General features: G+C 40.0%; 2 protein-coding genes and 1 long non-coding RNA gene across 3 annotated transcripts; 1 reads left to right on the plus strand and 2 right to left on the minus strand.

Annotated features, from left to right (window-relative positions):
• Window positions 1-874: 874 nt before the first annotated feature.
• On the minus strand, window positions 875-3992 carry LOC111562584 (thrombomodulin). Its single transcript, XM_023261190.3, has one exon. The coding sequence runs from the start codon at window positions 3845-3847 to the stop codon at window positions 2696-2698; it is 1152 nt and encodes a 383-aa protein (XP_023116958.2). The 5' UTR covers window positions 3848-3992; the 3' UTR covers window positions 875-2695.
• A 138-nt stretch (window positions 3993-4130) lies between these two features.
• LOC111562583 (complement component C1q receptor) lies at window positions 4131-7336 on the minus strand. The gene is given in 2 exon segments (XM_023261189.3): window positions 4131-6547; window positions 6549-7336. Coding segments are annotated over 2 exon segments (1728 nt in total). The 5' UTR covers window positions 7080-7336; the 3' UTR covers window positions 4131-5350.
• Window positions 7337-12869: 5533 nt separating this feature from the next.
• LOC129347800 (uncharacterized) lies at window positions 12870-17126 on the plus strand. Its single transcript, XR_008600064.1, has 3 exons — window positions 12870-14196; window positions 15548-15706; window positions 16622-17126. It is a non-coding gene; the product is annotated as an uncharacterized LOC129347800 (long non-coding RNA).
• The last annotated feature ends 47 nt before the right edge of the window (window positions 17127-17173 follow it).

Here is a 17173-nt window from a genome sequence, read left to right on the forward strand (position 1 = left end):
TTAGAGAAACTGATCAGAACTTTTGGAATTAATGCACCTGTTTAAAGACTTCATATCCAGTTTTATACACTGAAGGACAGCAGCTAAATATTTGAATTCCTCAAATAATTTTTGGAGAGGAAGGAAGAAAAACAAAATTCTGATACAGTTTCTTTTTTTTCTCGAAAATTAAAATTTTGCAAGATTTTGGATCATTTGAACATTTATTGAAATGGAACCATATGAGGGGCTGCACAGTGGCGTAGTGGTTAGCACTTTCGCCTTGCAGCAAGAAGGTCCCTGGTTCGCGTCCCGGCTTTCCCGGGATCTTTCTGCATGGAGTTTGCATGTTCTCCCTGTGCATGCGTGGGTTCTCTCCGGGTACTCCGGCTTCCTCCCACAGTCCAAAAATATGCTGAGGTTAATTGATTACTCTAAATTGCCCGTAGGTGTGAATGTGAGAGTGATTGTTTGTCTATATATGTAGCCCTGCGACAGACTGGCGACCTGTCTAGGGTGTCCCCTGCCTTCGCCCGAGTCAGCTGGGATAGGCTCCAGCACCCCCCCGCGACCCTAGTGAGGATTAAGCGGTGTATAGATAATGGATGGATGGATGGAACCATATGAGGGAAAAATTAATAGCTCATAGGCGTCTGAACGTGACTCCGACTACACACTGCTTTTTGTAAGATGTCATAAGCCAAAAAAGTTTAAATACACTGGTTTAAACTTTAATAGGGTAAGTTTCAGTAACTAAAGTTAACTCTTCCCCCTGAGATGTTGAGGAGTGGAAGTATAAAATAGCTTAAAACGGAAATACTCAAGCTAAATACCTCAAAATTTACAGCACTGAGTTACTCTTCATCAGACGAAACACAGCAGTATGACACAGTAACAATTTTCTAAATAAAATGATTTATTCAGAGCTTAGAGAGCCATGAGTGACTATTGTGTAACAGCTCATCAGCAGTTTGTTCATAAGGACAGTAGATGGCGTCAGAAGACCCAGAATGAAACAACTCTGTGCTGATGTTAATGACAAAAGTCAGATTACAGGACACATAAATGATCACAAAATGACACACAAAATCACCCTCTGTTGTCTCTAAGTAAATATCAAACAGCTAAATGTATGGGCATAAATATGTACATTCTGATAAAAAAAAAAGTCAAGTATTGAACAGAACAGTACATTTATTTAGTTAAATGCTGATGTGAGGAATCTCAGTTTTCAGCTCCATTTCAGAGGGAAATACTGTTCTTTATAAACAAAGAATGCACATTTGTCGAACAGATTTATTTAATAATTGCTCTGAAGATGAATATTTTGGTTATGAAATATAATGTAAGCTCATAAAATGAAAACTATTTTCAGCTGCCAAACTGTATATCAAAAATAAACTCTCAGTTTTCAACAGAGACAAAAAACAAACAAATAAAACCCCAAAGAATTTTATATATATATATATAAAAAAAAAAGCATGAAATAAAGTTTTTGGAAGCATTTATGTACAATGTTGTCTTAAAATATGATCAGACTTTCAGCGAAGTTACAGTGTTAAAAAACAAGTACAATGCAGTCTAACTAATCAAGCACAAGTACTTGTGTTGGTCTTATCCACACTGAACACCCCATTAGGCTCTTTAAGGCAAAATGCTTCCTGAGGCAAAAAAAAAAAGCTAAAGAAATCATTTAACATGGTTTATGTTCACCAATCTACAATAAGTAAAAGCTCAAACAGGTGTGGTTCCTATGGTGTGACAAAAACAAAAGCAGGTTTGCCTACAAGTTTGCCAGAGAGCACCTCATCCCACAACACCACTGGGAAAACATGTTATGGGCTGGTGAAACTAAAGTTGACTCGTTTGGGAAGAACACGCAGGAAGATTTATGTTGTTAAAATGCTGCACGTGAAAAGATACCGTAAAAGGTGAAGTATGGTGGTGGCAGCATCATAATTTGAAGCTGCTTTACCATCTTGGGCCATAATGGCTCACCATTATTGAGGGGAGAGGGAATATACCCATGTTTATCACGGCATCTTACAGGGTAGAGTCAGGACAGAAGTTGGGCGATGCAGCAGCACAATGACCCTAAACATCGAGCCCTGACCTTTACCCAACAGAGATGCTGTGGAATGACATCAGCAGAGGCATTTACACCAGTCATCTAAGAATCTGGCTGAGCTGAAAGCAGCTCTGTAAGGAGGAATGATGCAAAAATCTTCCTTAACACTGAAAACAGTTGCTTCAGATATTATTGCCAATAGTGATGGATGTGTTCAATAAAGACTCTTACATAACACTTGTAATGTTTTGTTTGTTATTAGCACATTAGCTCATTATGTTCGTCTATGACCAACATGAAGATCCCATTTCATAATCATCAGAAAACCATCTCCAAAGGCATCAATTAGTGCTTCGATTCAGTGTCCTGGTTTTGTATTTCCAAGCATTTCATCTAAATAATTTTGCAATAGATTTTTATTTTTAAAAGATGCTTTTTTGCTTTACTTCTATCATGATTATGCACTAAGAAAACTGAGGCCATTCCATTTACTTCCACAATAACTACGATAAATAATGCCCTGAATTTCTACTTAACTTATTTCCTTCTCTGTTTACTTTACTATGCATTATCTACATCCAAGACTTAAAGCAGCACAGAATCCATAATTCTCCCAAACTGTAAAGAGTCACAATCAGTGTTCAGCATTTAGCAGTCTATATTGTCCATTGGAGCAATAACAGCAGACTGTTGAGTAGAATTTTGTTCTCTGCTCCTCTGACGCTTAACAACATGGAACCTAATCACAAATATTCCCGCTACCACAGCCACAGCAACTACAATCCAAATCCAGAGAAAACTTCCCGCAAAGCCAGAAGAACCCTTCAATGTGTTGTTGGCGGCTGGTTTAACAAATCCCACAGCGACAGGAGTTGTGACGACCAAATGTTCACTGTCTTTTAGTTTGATACATTTGACTTGATTTTTGAGTACGTATCCTTTTCGGCAGGAACACACAAAACTCCCAAAAGTGTTTTTACACTCATGATCACATCCATCCATCTCACATTCATCCATGTCCTCACAAATTTGATCTGTTCTTAGAAAGCCTTCAGGACAGTAACATGAACCGCTTTCACATATCGCAGGACATTTCTCCTGTGCACAGTATATTTTGCACTGCCTGGGGTCTAAGCTGTCGGGGATATATCCACTGAAACAAGAGCACGTGTATCCGCCCTTTACAGCGTTGCATGTGTGTTCACATGGACCACTTAAACAGCCTTTAGGGTCTTGGAAAACAGCTGGATCTGATACTGCTTGTGCCTGGCATGCATCTTTGTGCTTTGCGTTGCACAGAAACCCATCAGTTTTGTCTGAGCACAGCCTCTCTGTCCATTTTTGATCATTTGAAAGTGACACGCAGTGTGGAGAGCAGAGCTTAACGCTGTCTTTCCAGGTGAAGGAAGGAATGAAGCTCCTGTCCACGTTATCAGATGTCCACTCATAGCCTCTCAGTGGATCTGAGAGGTTGCTGCAGGCTCCAGCTGGTAATCGCAGTCCAATCCAGAAGTTTCCCAACAGTTCCTGACTCAAAATGCCAAAGATACGCTTGTCAGTCTCAGACTGCAGTGTCAGAAGTTCTCCATTGCTGTGCTGGCAAGCTTCCTCAGCTGTTTTAAAGTCCACTCTGTCCTGGTTGACAGTTACGCAATCACTTCCAATACATACAGGCCTACAGGTGCCAGCCTGCTTCATGCCCAATCCTGTCTGAAGACATAATAAAAACATTACTGACATCAAAAAAGCCATTTTCATTAACTTTACTGGCACAAAAACTCTCAGTTGCAAGCAGGCCATGTTGTCGTGCAGCAGAGTTAAAATGTTGGCTGTCTTAAGTGTTGGAGAATTCAGAGCCTGTGGCTACCTACTCCGGAAACAGAGCGATACAAAGGAAGGAAATGAGATAAAGTTAGACTGCTGTTTTTTTCCACAGCAAAAATATAAAGCAAGAACAAAAACTACACACACACACACACACAAACATATGTGTGTATATCCACAAACCACAGACTTATATACAAGAAGTGTTTCTCTTTCAAGCACAGCAATAACAATAATAACTAACACCATGATCCATATATTCATATTTCAAAACAAACTGTTTATTGAGCTTTATTCAGATAAGATGGCTTTACCTTAACACAACATACATTGTTTTGATACTTTGATGGACAGTTCATATATTTACATCAACACATCGTCAGAACTGCACAATCAGATGCACAAACTCCATTCAGTAAGAAATGTATGTCTAATCTGGTGTTTGAATAAATACATCTCTGTGGCGAAGGCAGAGAACAACTAAGTTCTGTGGTTTAAGTACATTTGAGAAGTACTTCCTTGCACATTTCCATTTCATGATGCTTTATACTTTACACAATTTGAGATGTAAATGGTATACTCTTCACTCCACTGCATTTATTTAATATCTGGTTCCGAACAGATTAAGTTCTTCCTTAGCCAGCTACAACAGCAAAAACAAAAAACATAGTGTTAAAACATCAGTGATGCTGTAATGATCTAATCATATAATAACATAACATCAACTCAGGGACATTCTTACCTGCTCACTTCACTTTGGATACTTTAAATGCATTTTGTTGTCAGGTTTCTATAGTTTTATGTGAAAATTTGATTTTGACTTGCATTGGAGTATTTCAAATACTATACGTATTGCTGCTTTTACAAAGTAAATGATGTGGATATTTCTTCCACCTCTGCCCTGTGGTATGAAAAGTACAGATGTATTTTGGCCAGGAGGTGGTCACAGGTTTACATACATTACTTAAACAAATCTGTTGGTAAAGCAGCAGAAAATCTGGCCAGATGTGATATATTACAAAAGAAAGTAACTGATTCTAACATTAAAATGCCAACTTTTAACATGACATCCTGCTACAATTTTCTCTCAGTTAAAACATTATTTACATTTCCTTTCATAGTCAGGCCGGTGAAATAACAGGCGCCACCCTTTCTGACTCTAAACCCAGAGGCCTCATTTCCCCTTCAGAACTACACTTTTCCATCAACATCACCTGCACGTTTTCACTTCCACTCATCAGCCACATTTACCATATTTTTCTTCGTTTCCTCAAACCCTTCCTATCTGACCTGGGATTTTTTTACTCACCCACGTCAAAGACAGTCTCATGAACAGCAAAGTTTTCTGATTTGTGATTTGATGTGTAATTATTCATAACAGATAACAGTATATGGCCAAACCAGCAGAAGTTGCAAGAACATAAATTACATAAATAAGCATAAGAATTGTTGTAAACAGTCTCCTGTGTCAATAGTAGGTCATAGATCATCAGTCAAGATGGATTCATATAGTTTCTCTAAACGTGGGTCTAAACCAGAGGACACCCAGCAGTAGCCATCTGCAGTGGTTTTCTTCTTGGCTTCTTTCTTGGTGCGATTGCATCGAAAAATTGCGATAAACAGAGTCACTGTGACCAACACGAGCAGAGGAATGACTGAGCCGAGGACACAGACTATCACCCTGGAATCGACTGTCTTGGCAGAACTTGTCGCTAAGGAGGCGTTAATCTGCTCATCGCCGTGTGTGACGTTGACCAGGTGTGGAAGCGGTGCGTCAGTGTGGGGGGACTGGTGCTGCAGCTCCACCGCGGTTCTGGTTAAAGACTCCGTGAAGTTTTCTTGTGTTTCCTCGTCAGCTGAGTCACCTGGTGATGTAGCGGATGTTACCGTCACATGAGGAGCGTAAGTAGACCCATCGGTCTCCAGATGGAAGCCTTTCGGGGAGGTGCACATGAAACTGCCTGCAGTATTGACGCATGTGAACTCAGCTAAACAGCGAGCACTGACACACTCATTAATGTCCACACAGGAGTGGCCATCTTTGGATAAAACAAAGCCCTCATTGCAGTAACAGGAGAAAGATCCGATACTGTTCAAGCAGTTGTGCTCGCATCTTGGCTGGTTACACTCATCCACGTCGCTGCATTCACCGTCCACCATCTTGTAACCGTCTTTACACACGCACATGTAACTGCCATGCGTATTTACGCACAAATGATCCCTGCATGCTTGTGACTGGCACTCATCAGTGTCAGAGCAGCTGCGCTGGTCTTCATTCAGTTTGAACCCATCTGGACATCTGCAGGGGTACCCAGACTCCCCCATTACACACTGATGCTCACAGGTGTCAGGACCGCACAAGTCTTTAATGCTGCAAGTGAGTCCATCATCTTCCAGGTCATAACCTTCTTTGCAAGAGCATTGTACATCATCTGCATCCTGATGGCACACATGTTCACATCCACCGTTGATGATTTCACAGTTTCTCTTTCCTGCTCTGCAAAATGGGCCAGGATCATTCCAACTATAGGTATCCTCCACACCCTTGCACACAGAGTAGTGAGACAGCTGGTTACTACACAGAATGATTGCATATGTTCCAATTGGGAATGATTTCATTTCACTTCTTTGTGGCTCTTTTGAGAAGGGTGGTGTGTATGTTATCTGTCCAGGCCCCTAGTAGAGCCAAAGGCTTGCACATCCCCTTAAAATAAAACTTACATGCAAAAAAAGCAGGAGTTTTGCAAGGCCCAGCAATCCATTTTAGTTGGCTCTGACCTGAAAAAGTGTAATCAACCCTTACACATCTCTCCTCTGTGCATGTGGAGACAGGCTCTCTTTTCCAGTTTGAGTAGTTGGAGTCTTCCTTCCCAGACACCCATTTAAACCCTCGGAGAGCCTTGTCAGGCAACACACAGTCCTGTCTGTGCAGTTTTAATCCAATCCAAACTTTCAGCAGCCTTCCCTGATGTTGTCTTTGCAGCAGAGAGAGAAGTGAGCGCAGCACATCCTCTTCATGTCTGTCTCTGAGTGTCATCAGATAGCCTCCATTGTCATCACAGTTCTGCTGGGCCTTCTCAAAGCTCACCTTTTCCATATGCAGGGTGAAGCAGGCGTTAGAGGTACACAGCGTTTCATGTTCAGCTCCTGATAAACCCTCAAAGCTGTTGATGAGCTGCAGTAAAAAAATCAACAACATAATTGCCATAGAGACATTAGCTGATATCCAGAGGTTTCCTGGGAGTTTTAGGGCAAAATGAGGCCGATATGTGGTCGTCCATTCGTAGCCAAAGAACAAGTGGAGAGGGTCTGAAACTAATGTTCATGCTCCAGTATCCTGTTTGGGCCACAAACTAAAGACGGAAATCATGTTTAGCAGCAGTTATAGGCTCTTTCTTTCTCCCCTGCTGACCAGTTCCGGTTTGAAATAGAAAACAATGAAAGGCTCTGTAGTGTTTTGACTGGTTCTCCAGATGTCTCCGGCCAAAGTAGGCTTCAGGCATTTAAACTGACTCCCTTAATTGTGGAGCCTTACAATACATGAACACACAAGGTCAGAGACTTAGAAACACTTTGCCATTACAAATGTGTGCTGTGGATGGACACACAATAGCTGCTGCAGGGAAGGAACTTGTGACCTTTGCCAACTTGTTGCCACACTGACTACAGCTGACCTTCACTTTATTATTTATAGCAGTAATATTTATATCAAAACCACTCAGAGCCATAAATATTTTACTATCTTATATGGCGTTCTGTCTGCACACAGGCTTGTAAAAGTTGCATGACTGGTTTGATTTATTGTGCATCTAACTGCGTGATCATCAGTAAAGATAAGAGTAATTTACTTTTGATGGTGCAGTGGCCAAATTCAGACTCTCTTTGAGTAGGAGACAAGGTGTGTGCTTCAAGTGGGAATTATATTTGTGTTTATTTATGTATAGACTAATTTTTTTTTTTTTTTTTTTTAAATGGGTTAAAAAAAGAGATCATTTCACATAGGTGAAAATAGTTAAGTTACTGGCTTCGCTGATCCCCAAAGGGTTTATTATTAGTATTATTCTTTTATGCATTGTTTGTTTTTTCTCCGCTGGCTATCCTGCCATGTAGGAGTTTCAGTTGTAATGGAGTATTATTCATTGTTGTATTGGTACTTTTCCTTAAGTGAAGTACCCAAATAGGTCTTACATAACCATTTTAAAAACAACCTCATTTCAAATTTTGTTATACAGGAAGACCAAGAAGAACTTTACTAACTTAGGCACCTTTTTCAAAAAGCTCCACTTCCAACTTTAATAAATACATGAAAAAACTACGAATTGTGTACAGTTTAACCATACAAGACTTCAGTAATCCCTGACAGCATGCAAACTGACCTGACACAGTCCCTACCATTAGCATACATAACTACCACCTATATGTGTTTATGTACTGCTTTGGACAGCAAGTGCCAAGGACATTCATGTGAACATAGACATTTCCTGTGTTTGTTTAAATGCAGGAAGTGCAGCAGCTATAATCACAGGAAAGTGAATCAGACACTCCTCCACCCACTGAGCTCACACAGGCAGTTAATTAGTGTCTGCTTCAAAGAAATTCCTTCAGACAGATTCTTCCATGCCTGGTGATATTGCTATCAGCCTAATGTCCACATGTCCACTATGTCCGCTTTCTGTAGGAATTCCCAGACAAAGTCAAATAATAGGTCCTGCACCACAGTGTAACTGGAAGCAAAACATTGCTGCAGTAATGAACAAGATGGATAACAGCTCTGGGTATTTAAGTAGAAACACCAGTCCAGACCCACATAACAGAAATTACTTGTGCTCAGTAACAGTTTGTAAGTAAATTTAATTATGCTTGCTGCAGCATGTATTCACACCCCCTCACTTTTTTTGCAAACACTTCTTTGTGCTGCAGATTTAAAAATGGCATTTGTTCCCACTATCCTACTCTAACTAACATATAATGACAATTTAAAACGATGTTTGGAGAATTCTTTGTAAATCAACAAAAAATGATATCTCATTTACAAAGATAGTCAGACCCTTTGCCTTGGCTCCACAAACTGTGGTTAAACTATTTGCTTAAATTCTCCCTGTCCAGAACTTGCCCAACTGTGGCAAAGTGAGCTGACTGAGCTAAGTTTAGAAAAGCTTTACATGCTCCAATGAGCCCAACTGACTCAACAATTGTAAGGAAAAAGATATTTGAAACCACCAGAACCGTTATTAAAGAGGTGATCAAGCACCCAGTGTTCACTCTGATAAGCCTTTAGAAGGCTATTGAAGAGAGAACCTGGAAGGATGATCATCTCAACAGCACTTTATTACCAGGCGTTTATGGTAGAGCAGGAAGATGAAAGTGATTGTGAGTATACTAGATACATATAACAACCTGTATAGAGTTTGTCAAGCTGTATTTAAAGAACACCGAGAGTATTAGCAAAACAAATTTCTGATCTGATGAGACAAAAGTTGTGCATCGTGCCCTTAACTCCAATTACTATCTCTGTTAAAGGCCTGTTGAGTCTGTTGAATGCTCATCACCTGGATAATAAGATCTTTATGGTGAAGCATGGTGGTGGCAGCATCATGCTTCACCATGAGTGTTTCTCAGCAGCAATGACAGGGAGACTAGACAGAACTGAGGGAAGGATGAATGCAGCCATATACAGCAGGTGTTTTGAAACAACATGCTTTAAAATGCATACCATCTGAGACTGACCTTTCAGCACAACAGTGATCCAAATCCTCCAGCCAAACCCTGTGTCCCCAAAAATTACTTTCCTATACAACTAAATGGCATTCTGATATATGTTTTAAAAGACATGTAGTTTCTCCTGATAATGTAACAATATGACATACTAGAAAACATTTCGACTTTTAAAGACCATGTAAGGGGTGATGGTATAAAGTCTGCTTGACTGACAGAAGACTTTCACCATGGAGACTAGGGCTCATATCTGGTTTGGGATCATTATTTTTTTGGCATCAGCATGACTTGGTTTAGTTTGGGAAAATACCATGGTTTGGGATAAAATACAACCCTTTCAAAACATGTTTGAAGCTTCTCAATTTTTATTGTCACTAGGGGTCTGTGGCTCTGCCCATGAGACCATCTGCTGTGGAAAACACTGTTCCTGTGGATGGGAGAAAATACATTTCCCTTGAAAAGTTATTGAGAATGCAGTTTTGTTGTACAAGTATAATAATATAGTTTATAGGAGACAGCACTGGAGGCACTTTGGGACAAGTCTGGCTTCCCTTGAGCTGCCCCAATCATGGTATCAGCCAGATGATGAGTAGATTTAAACCCAGTAGAACATTCAGCTTCCATCCTGTCTGATGAGGCTTGACAGGATCTTCCAAGAGGAATGGAATAAATTGTCCAAATCCAGGAGTGAAAAGCTTTTAGCGACTTTCCTAAAAACACACTACTTGCTGACAAACTGGCTTTTACGTAGTGCTGAATTAATGCTCTCATAAATGAGAGATTTGCCCAAGTGTACATAAATGGGCAAAATGTCATTATTTCCATTCACTATGCAATTTACAAATTAATATACAATATTTAGCTCGATATTTCATCAGATGTATGTGAGCATGTTCATACTGGTGCTTGACTGACAGCTCCCTTCCTTTCCACATAGTTTTGTTCCATCTGTCAGGGCAGTACAGATTATATGCATGTTTTATTTAAGTACTACATACAGTTTTATGACCTGAGCAGAGATATAATCAGCTTGAGTAATTTAAGTCTTTTTGAAGTGTCAGTTTTCTTGTAACAATGTGATGAGAGCTGTAACAGATTGGATTACCAGTTAAACCTTTCAAAATATCCATATCTTTAGATGTAAGCAATGAAAACACAGTCTATTTTCTTTTCCTAATGTATTAGAAACACCAAGATGGAGCCTTTTCATTTAAAAATTAATTGAATAATTCTAAAGCGTATAAATAATTACTGAATCCCTGGTAAGGTGCTGCTTTTCATATAGATCCTTTTATGGCCTCATACTGCAAAGTAGATTTAGTATAAAAGCATGTTTTCAAGTAGCCTGAATGTGTTGTTAAGTAGTACATCATGCACACAATATTTCCTGTATTTGTTTAAAGGTGGGAAATGGCCAAAATTCAATCACAGGAAAAGGCCTCTGTGCTCACATACACACATTCACTGTGTTGTAGTTACAGTGAGGAAATCTCCACTGACAGAAAGATTAATGACGAAATTAATTTTTAAAAAGAGGTACACTTTAATCGAAAACACTCAAGTAAACTGTCAATAAATCAGAGGTTGTTTACTGTAAGAATTGGGTACATGTTTTAAATATAGAGACTCAAACTTCAGCCCTGTCAAGGTGTGCAACACCTTAAGCCTAGTGTTAGTTGGGAACACTGTTCCCTCTAAGCTGCGCGCTTGCGCAATTGCGCACTGCTGACACGGTCTCCGCGCACAGAAAATCTGCGCTGCGCATAAAAAAAAATCAAACCTAAATTGAAAATAAAATAAACACGTAACAATTCATTCTGTGCTATTTTTCAATGTGAGTCAGTGAGTGACCGGTGACTGGCTGCTGCAGCCAATGATGCGATTCACATAGTATTTACCATAGACCAACCCTATTCAGTTAGCGGCCCGCGGGCCACATGCGGCCCGAAAGCAACCCTCGAGTGGCCCTAAAGCAACTGCCGAGTGATTGGGACTTGGGTCCGAGAAAAACAGAAGAACATCTTTCAGTAACACTGACAAGTTCTTACAAAAATTCCAACATTATTGCAAACATTGAATGCAACACTTACCGTACCCTAGCAACTAACCCACAATGCATTGTGTTGAGACGCGTTTGAAAAGTTAACATTAGCAGTTCTATACAGGCGAAAATAGCAGCATGTCTTTTTCTATCCTGAAACGACAAATCGGCGAGGAAAACCGTCGGTTTAATCCTGCGTGGACTGACAAGTATTTATTTATTTACCACCAAGTCCGAACGCCAAACCAATGCGTTTACTCTGCAACGAGTGCTTTGCAGCGCTGAAAGATTATAATGTCCGAAGACACCACGTTGGAAAAACATGCCACGTTTCGGACAAACTTTACCGAGGGATGTCATGAGAGAGCGGCTATAATTCAAAGTTTGACTGCATCTTACAACCGGAGCTGTACTACAATGAAGCGGACCTGCACAGCTCAGGAAAGGGCCACGAAAAAGAGGCTGTTCACAGACTCAGAAACTGTGAAGGACTGCATGTTGGCTGTCGTGGATGAAGTTTTAACGGACCATAAAGTTAAGACGAGTGTGACATCTGCTATCAAACAGGTCTGACACGTCAAACATTCTCGCCACAGATGTCTTCTAGACATGGTAAGTGCAACAAAGCAGCGTGCTGTAGCAGACACTAAAGGTAGTTTTATGTATTTATGTGACTATTTTCTGTTCACTTATTATAAGTTTAATATTTAAGAAAGACATTTTGTTTTGACAGTTATTTCACTTAGTTGCACTTTATTATGCACTTTGATGTCAGCTTTACTTTGTTTCAAAGGGATAGTAACTATCACTGTGCTCACTGTTTATTTTTTTGATTATATGCACTGAAGATGTGACTGTCTCAGATGAGACCAAATATGGACAGGGACAAACTGTTTTTTGTTATTTCAAAAGAAGAAAAATGTCTCAAGTTACTGTTAAGCAAGTTAATTTTTAATGCACTTTGAGATGTGACCAAAACAAAAGATGGTGTTTCTAATCGGCACTTAGTTTTTATGTACATATGCACCTTAACCTGTGCTTATATTTACCTATCAAAATGTGTTGAAGTTGTGTGTTTGAAATGTACAATTTAAAGAAGCAGTATTTCAGCACAGGTTTAGTTTAAGTACTGCTCTTCTATTGTGTTTATGTCCTTTTGGATGTGGCAATACGTTAATAAACATCCAGTGTGTTTGTTTTCTTATGTTTGTGTTTATTTTAAATGGTTAACTTTGCTCACTGTCTGCTAAAAACGTCCGGCCCAGCTCATGTTCTTAGTCTGAAAATCCGGCCCGAGTCAATTTTTAATTGAATAGCCCTGCCATAAACTGTATATAATGGTATTTACGCAGCTAATCAAGTCAGGCGTCCTCATGTGCAGCCACCGTTGTTCTCATAGATATGAATGAGTAGATAGGACACGCCCCTTTGAGCTGCGTGCTACGGCGAGGCTAAGCTAGTGGGGGAAAAGTTTCAGTGCATTCCGTTGATGCAGACGGCGTGAAAACGGAAACAACAAGTATGCCGGCTCACTGTGCTGCATGCAATTGCACTCTGCGTCGTATGATTGAGACAAGGAAACTTGGAATGGCTTTTCATAGGTAAGAATAGTTTTTGGTAGAGGTCGACCGATATATCGGCCGGCCGATATTTTGGGCCGATATATGGACTTTTTTCAATATCGGCCATTGGCCGATATTTACAAATAAAAAGCCGATTTGTGATCAGGCACCCGTACGGGCAGCTGCCGCTACCGCTTTTCCCTTAGAAGGACCCCTGGGGCTTTCGACCAAAGAGCACCAGGTGCTAGGTTGGTTCAAAGTTGAGAGCTAGTGCTTTTTTGGTTCAAATCTCGTGCCGCCCCAGAACGGGTTTGTGTTTCCATTCGGAAGGAGCAAAGTTGGAGCTGCGTCATTGCGCCACCACAAAACGTGTGTACATACTGCGTACGTAGCCGTTCAACAGCGTTCGCGCCGTACGGAAACCCACACAACAACAATGGAGGACTTCATTGGAGTGGTGTTCATGGCTTTGCTAGTGTGTCTCGCCATCGTTGAGCAGCAAAACCTTCTGTTAGGGGTTACCCATCGGCGTCGCCGTTCCAATGCCCGGCGATCACGTTTGAGAAGAAAGGTAATTATCAAAGACGTTTGGATACTTAACCATAAATGTGCTAGCGTTAGCTTAGCTACTTAGCTTCGACTACGCTTGCATTGATTACTTAGCGGTTAAACACACGCAATAAATTGATGATCATATCTATGTTTATCTTTTTAGATGTTTTTAGATGTCACCCCACCCCCTGCCCGTGACATGCTCGGCTCTCAACTCTGGCCAAGTCTGGCCCAGCAACGAGTTGGTGCCCGAAAAAGCCCCAGTTTTTGGAGCCCGGAGCCGCAGCTCCGGTGGTGGAAAGACAAAAAACCGGCGCCAAGTCGGGCACTGGCTCCGACTCCGAACGGGCTCCACCCCGGTCGAAAGCCCCTAAGAGAGCGGAGCATGAGCGGAGCGAGTGAGCCAGGCAACAACAAGCCTCGCTCCACACCTGCTTATTTGGTTAAAAAAACAGGTAAGAGATTTGTTTCTTGGTAAGAGAGAAAATGCAATGTTGATTTAGCCTTTAAAAGTCTTTACTGTGTGATCATCAAACTGTAAAAGTTAGCCGTTTAAGTTTTAGCGCCAGCCTCAGGCATACAGGCATGTGAGAAAGTGAAAGTAAATCTGTGGATGCACTGTGTGTGGTGCACGCCTATGCCCAGAGCGAGGCTGCTGCACGTCCCTCATCTGCACACCCAGCGTCCATATGCTTATATTATCTAATTATACTATACTAACCCTAACCCCTAACCCAAACTTTTGTGTTTTATTTTGTGGTTTATCTAAAGATTTGTAATGTTTTACTGCACTACATTATTTAATTTAATTAGCATTTGTTACAGTTTTTATTTTGTGATCATGTTTATCTTTTATACTTGAACAAGCAATTGCACTTTCAGGTTACTTTTTAATTGTATTTTTTGTAAACTAAGTATCTTTTTTATGTTATTGTACTTTTTTACTTTTTGTGTTCGATAAATGTTAGAGTTCTACTAGTGTATTTAATTTGTAATATATACATGTATATACTTTTAGTGTTTAAATTGCCTTTTGTAATCGATGTGCTTTAAAAAAAAAAAAAAAAGGATATCGGCCTTAAAAATCAGCTTCTACAATCGGCTTTAGATATCGGCCATCGGCTGAAAATTTTTTTAAAAATCGGTATCGGCATCGGCCTTTGAAAATCCCATATCGGTCGACCTCTAGTTTTTGGCTCTTTTTTCATTATGAAATCTTGTTGAGAGCTTCCAGTCTATGAGAGCTAACCAGTTAGCCACTAGCAAAATGCTAAGGCGAGCTAGCAGCTTGACAACCAAATACCAGACGATTAATAGTAGCTGTAGTATAGTTGTACAAGCAGTAGTAGTAATACTAAAAGTACAAGCAGCAGTAGTAGTATAAACAGCTGTTAGAGTCGTAGAAGTAGTATCAGCATTTGTAATAGTATTACAAGTTGTAGTAGCAGTGCCAGTATCAGCAGCAGTAGTTAGTGTACTACCACTACTACTAGTAGTAGTCACATTGCTATTACTACCACCAATACTACCAATAGTAGTTATAAAGCCTAACTCATGTATATCCAGATTACCATCTATGTTCTTCCTCCAAGCCCATTTTATGATTGGGATTACAGGCAGTTCTTTAGGACTCTCAAATAATTGAAATGTTACTAAACAAGGTTATACTTATCAAATTAAATAGCTCTGGTCTCCAGTATATTGGCAAATTCGGTTCTTTGTACTTAATTTATTAGCATGATTTCTTTTTAATATGTTGTGTACAGACTTAATTACTTCTCTGTCTACTTTTCTTACTCCGTGTAGGTTTCCCAGAGACTATGGGTTGAGGAGGAATTGGAAGTTTGTCGGCTTAGACCTGGTGTCATTCCATCAGTGTTAAACTTCCCGGCTCATCTTGGAGGAGAACGTGCCAGAAAGACCATGACCAAGCAGCCTTGAGATCTTAGGCAGCGTCTCCCTGAGGTGGGTGTCAACGGTGTTCACAGTCAGGTCTGTGGTAATCCTGTCAAAAAACAAAACAGAAAAAAATCTAGATTTTAAATCAACATGTAACCAAAGCACTCTGTGTATAACGCCATAGTATAGGATGTAGTTCAGAAAATGTCAAAGTATAGTATGCTTTACTCAAGAATAACATAGTATGTCCTGTAGTTCATAATACAGCATGTTGGCAAGAAAAAAAACAAAAACATAGATTATTATGTGGTTCAAAAAGTGCAAAATGATAGGATGTTGCCTAAAATTGTCGTGTATGATATGTGGTTCAAAAAATGTCATAGTGCAGTATATTGTCAAAATAGTATGTAATTCAAGAAAACATCAGAGTATAATATGTCACCTAAAAAATGCCATAGAATAATAATTTCATTGCACAAGTAAAAGTATAGTAACTTTTAAAACTGTTCGAATTCTTATATGTTGCTAAAAAAAACAAAAAAATGTCACAGTAATATGTCAATTAAAAAAGCCTATAGTATAGCGTGTCGCCCAACAAACATCATAGTATAGCATGTGGCTCTAAAAACGTCACAGTATAGCCTTTAGTCCACAGCTGTCAGTAGGTGAGGAGCAACACAAAAACGCTGGTTTCCAGAGGGTTAGGCGAGAATTTATTTGAAAGAGTAAGTTTACAACAACACAACATGTGAGGGGGTTAAAAACAAATGGGTGTTATTAAAATAAAAATAAATCAACAGAACTAAAAGTGAACTTCATGTCGACATTGATGGGCATTCCAACCAGGAACAAAGTAAAAGATAATCAATACGAAAAAAAACTCTTCCTGTTCACCTCTTAAAACCCCAAAACACACTGCAGTAGCACCCTAAACTAAAACTACCAATGGGTTCCCTGTTTTCCTTTCTGAACAATTCAAAGGTCCCTCTCTATCTCCCTACACATCCACCAACCACTGGAACACATCTCCAAAGTTCTGCCGGGCCAGCTCAGCTTCCCCTCAGAAGAAGTGCTGCCACCTGCCAGATGAAGGAGCCTTTTGAGAGGCAGCTGGCATCGTGATTGGACTGTACTTTGGTCTGTTCCAGTCCAGCTTCAGCTCCAGAGACAGCAGGCGGGACGAGTCAACGGAGGCCTGGTGGACGAAGGCATGAAGCTGAGTACAATCCAGAAAACAACAGAGGAGGAGTGCAGCAGCCCAGAGCCAGAACAAACAGCGTAGCATCATATGTCTCTTAGAAAACATCATAGTTTAGCCTTTGGTATGAAAAAACGCCATCATATACATCGTATATTGTACAAATAACAAGTCAAAGCAAAGAGACATACATTGTAGAATTGTAGTAATTGTGGGCTGACTGATTTACTGATTATCAGTATTTTATTTTTTACTGATTTACGGTAATAAATACATTTAAAAATGGTGCTACTTTGGCTCTGAACCTTTATCTACCTGTGGTCGCTCTATCTTCT

The sequence above is a fragment of the Amphiprion ocellaris genome, chromosome 20 (genome assembly GCF_022539595.1).
Source record: "Amphiprion ocellaris isolate individual 3 ecotype Okinawa chromosome 20, ASM2253959v1, whole genome shotgun sequence".
Taxonomy (NCBI): domain Eukaryota; kingdom Metazoa; phylum Chordata; class Actinopteri; family Pomacentridae; genus Amphiprion; species Amphiprion ocellaris.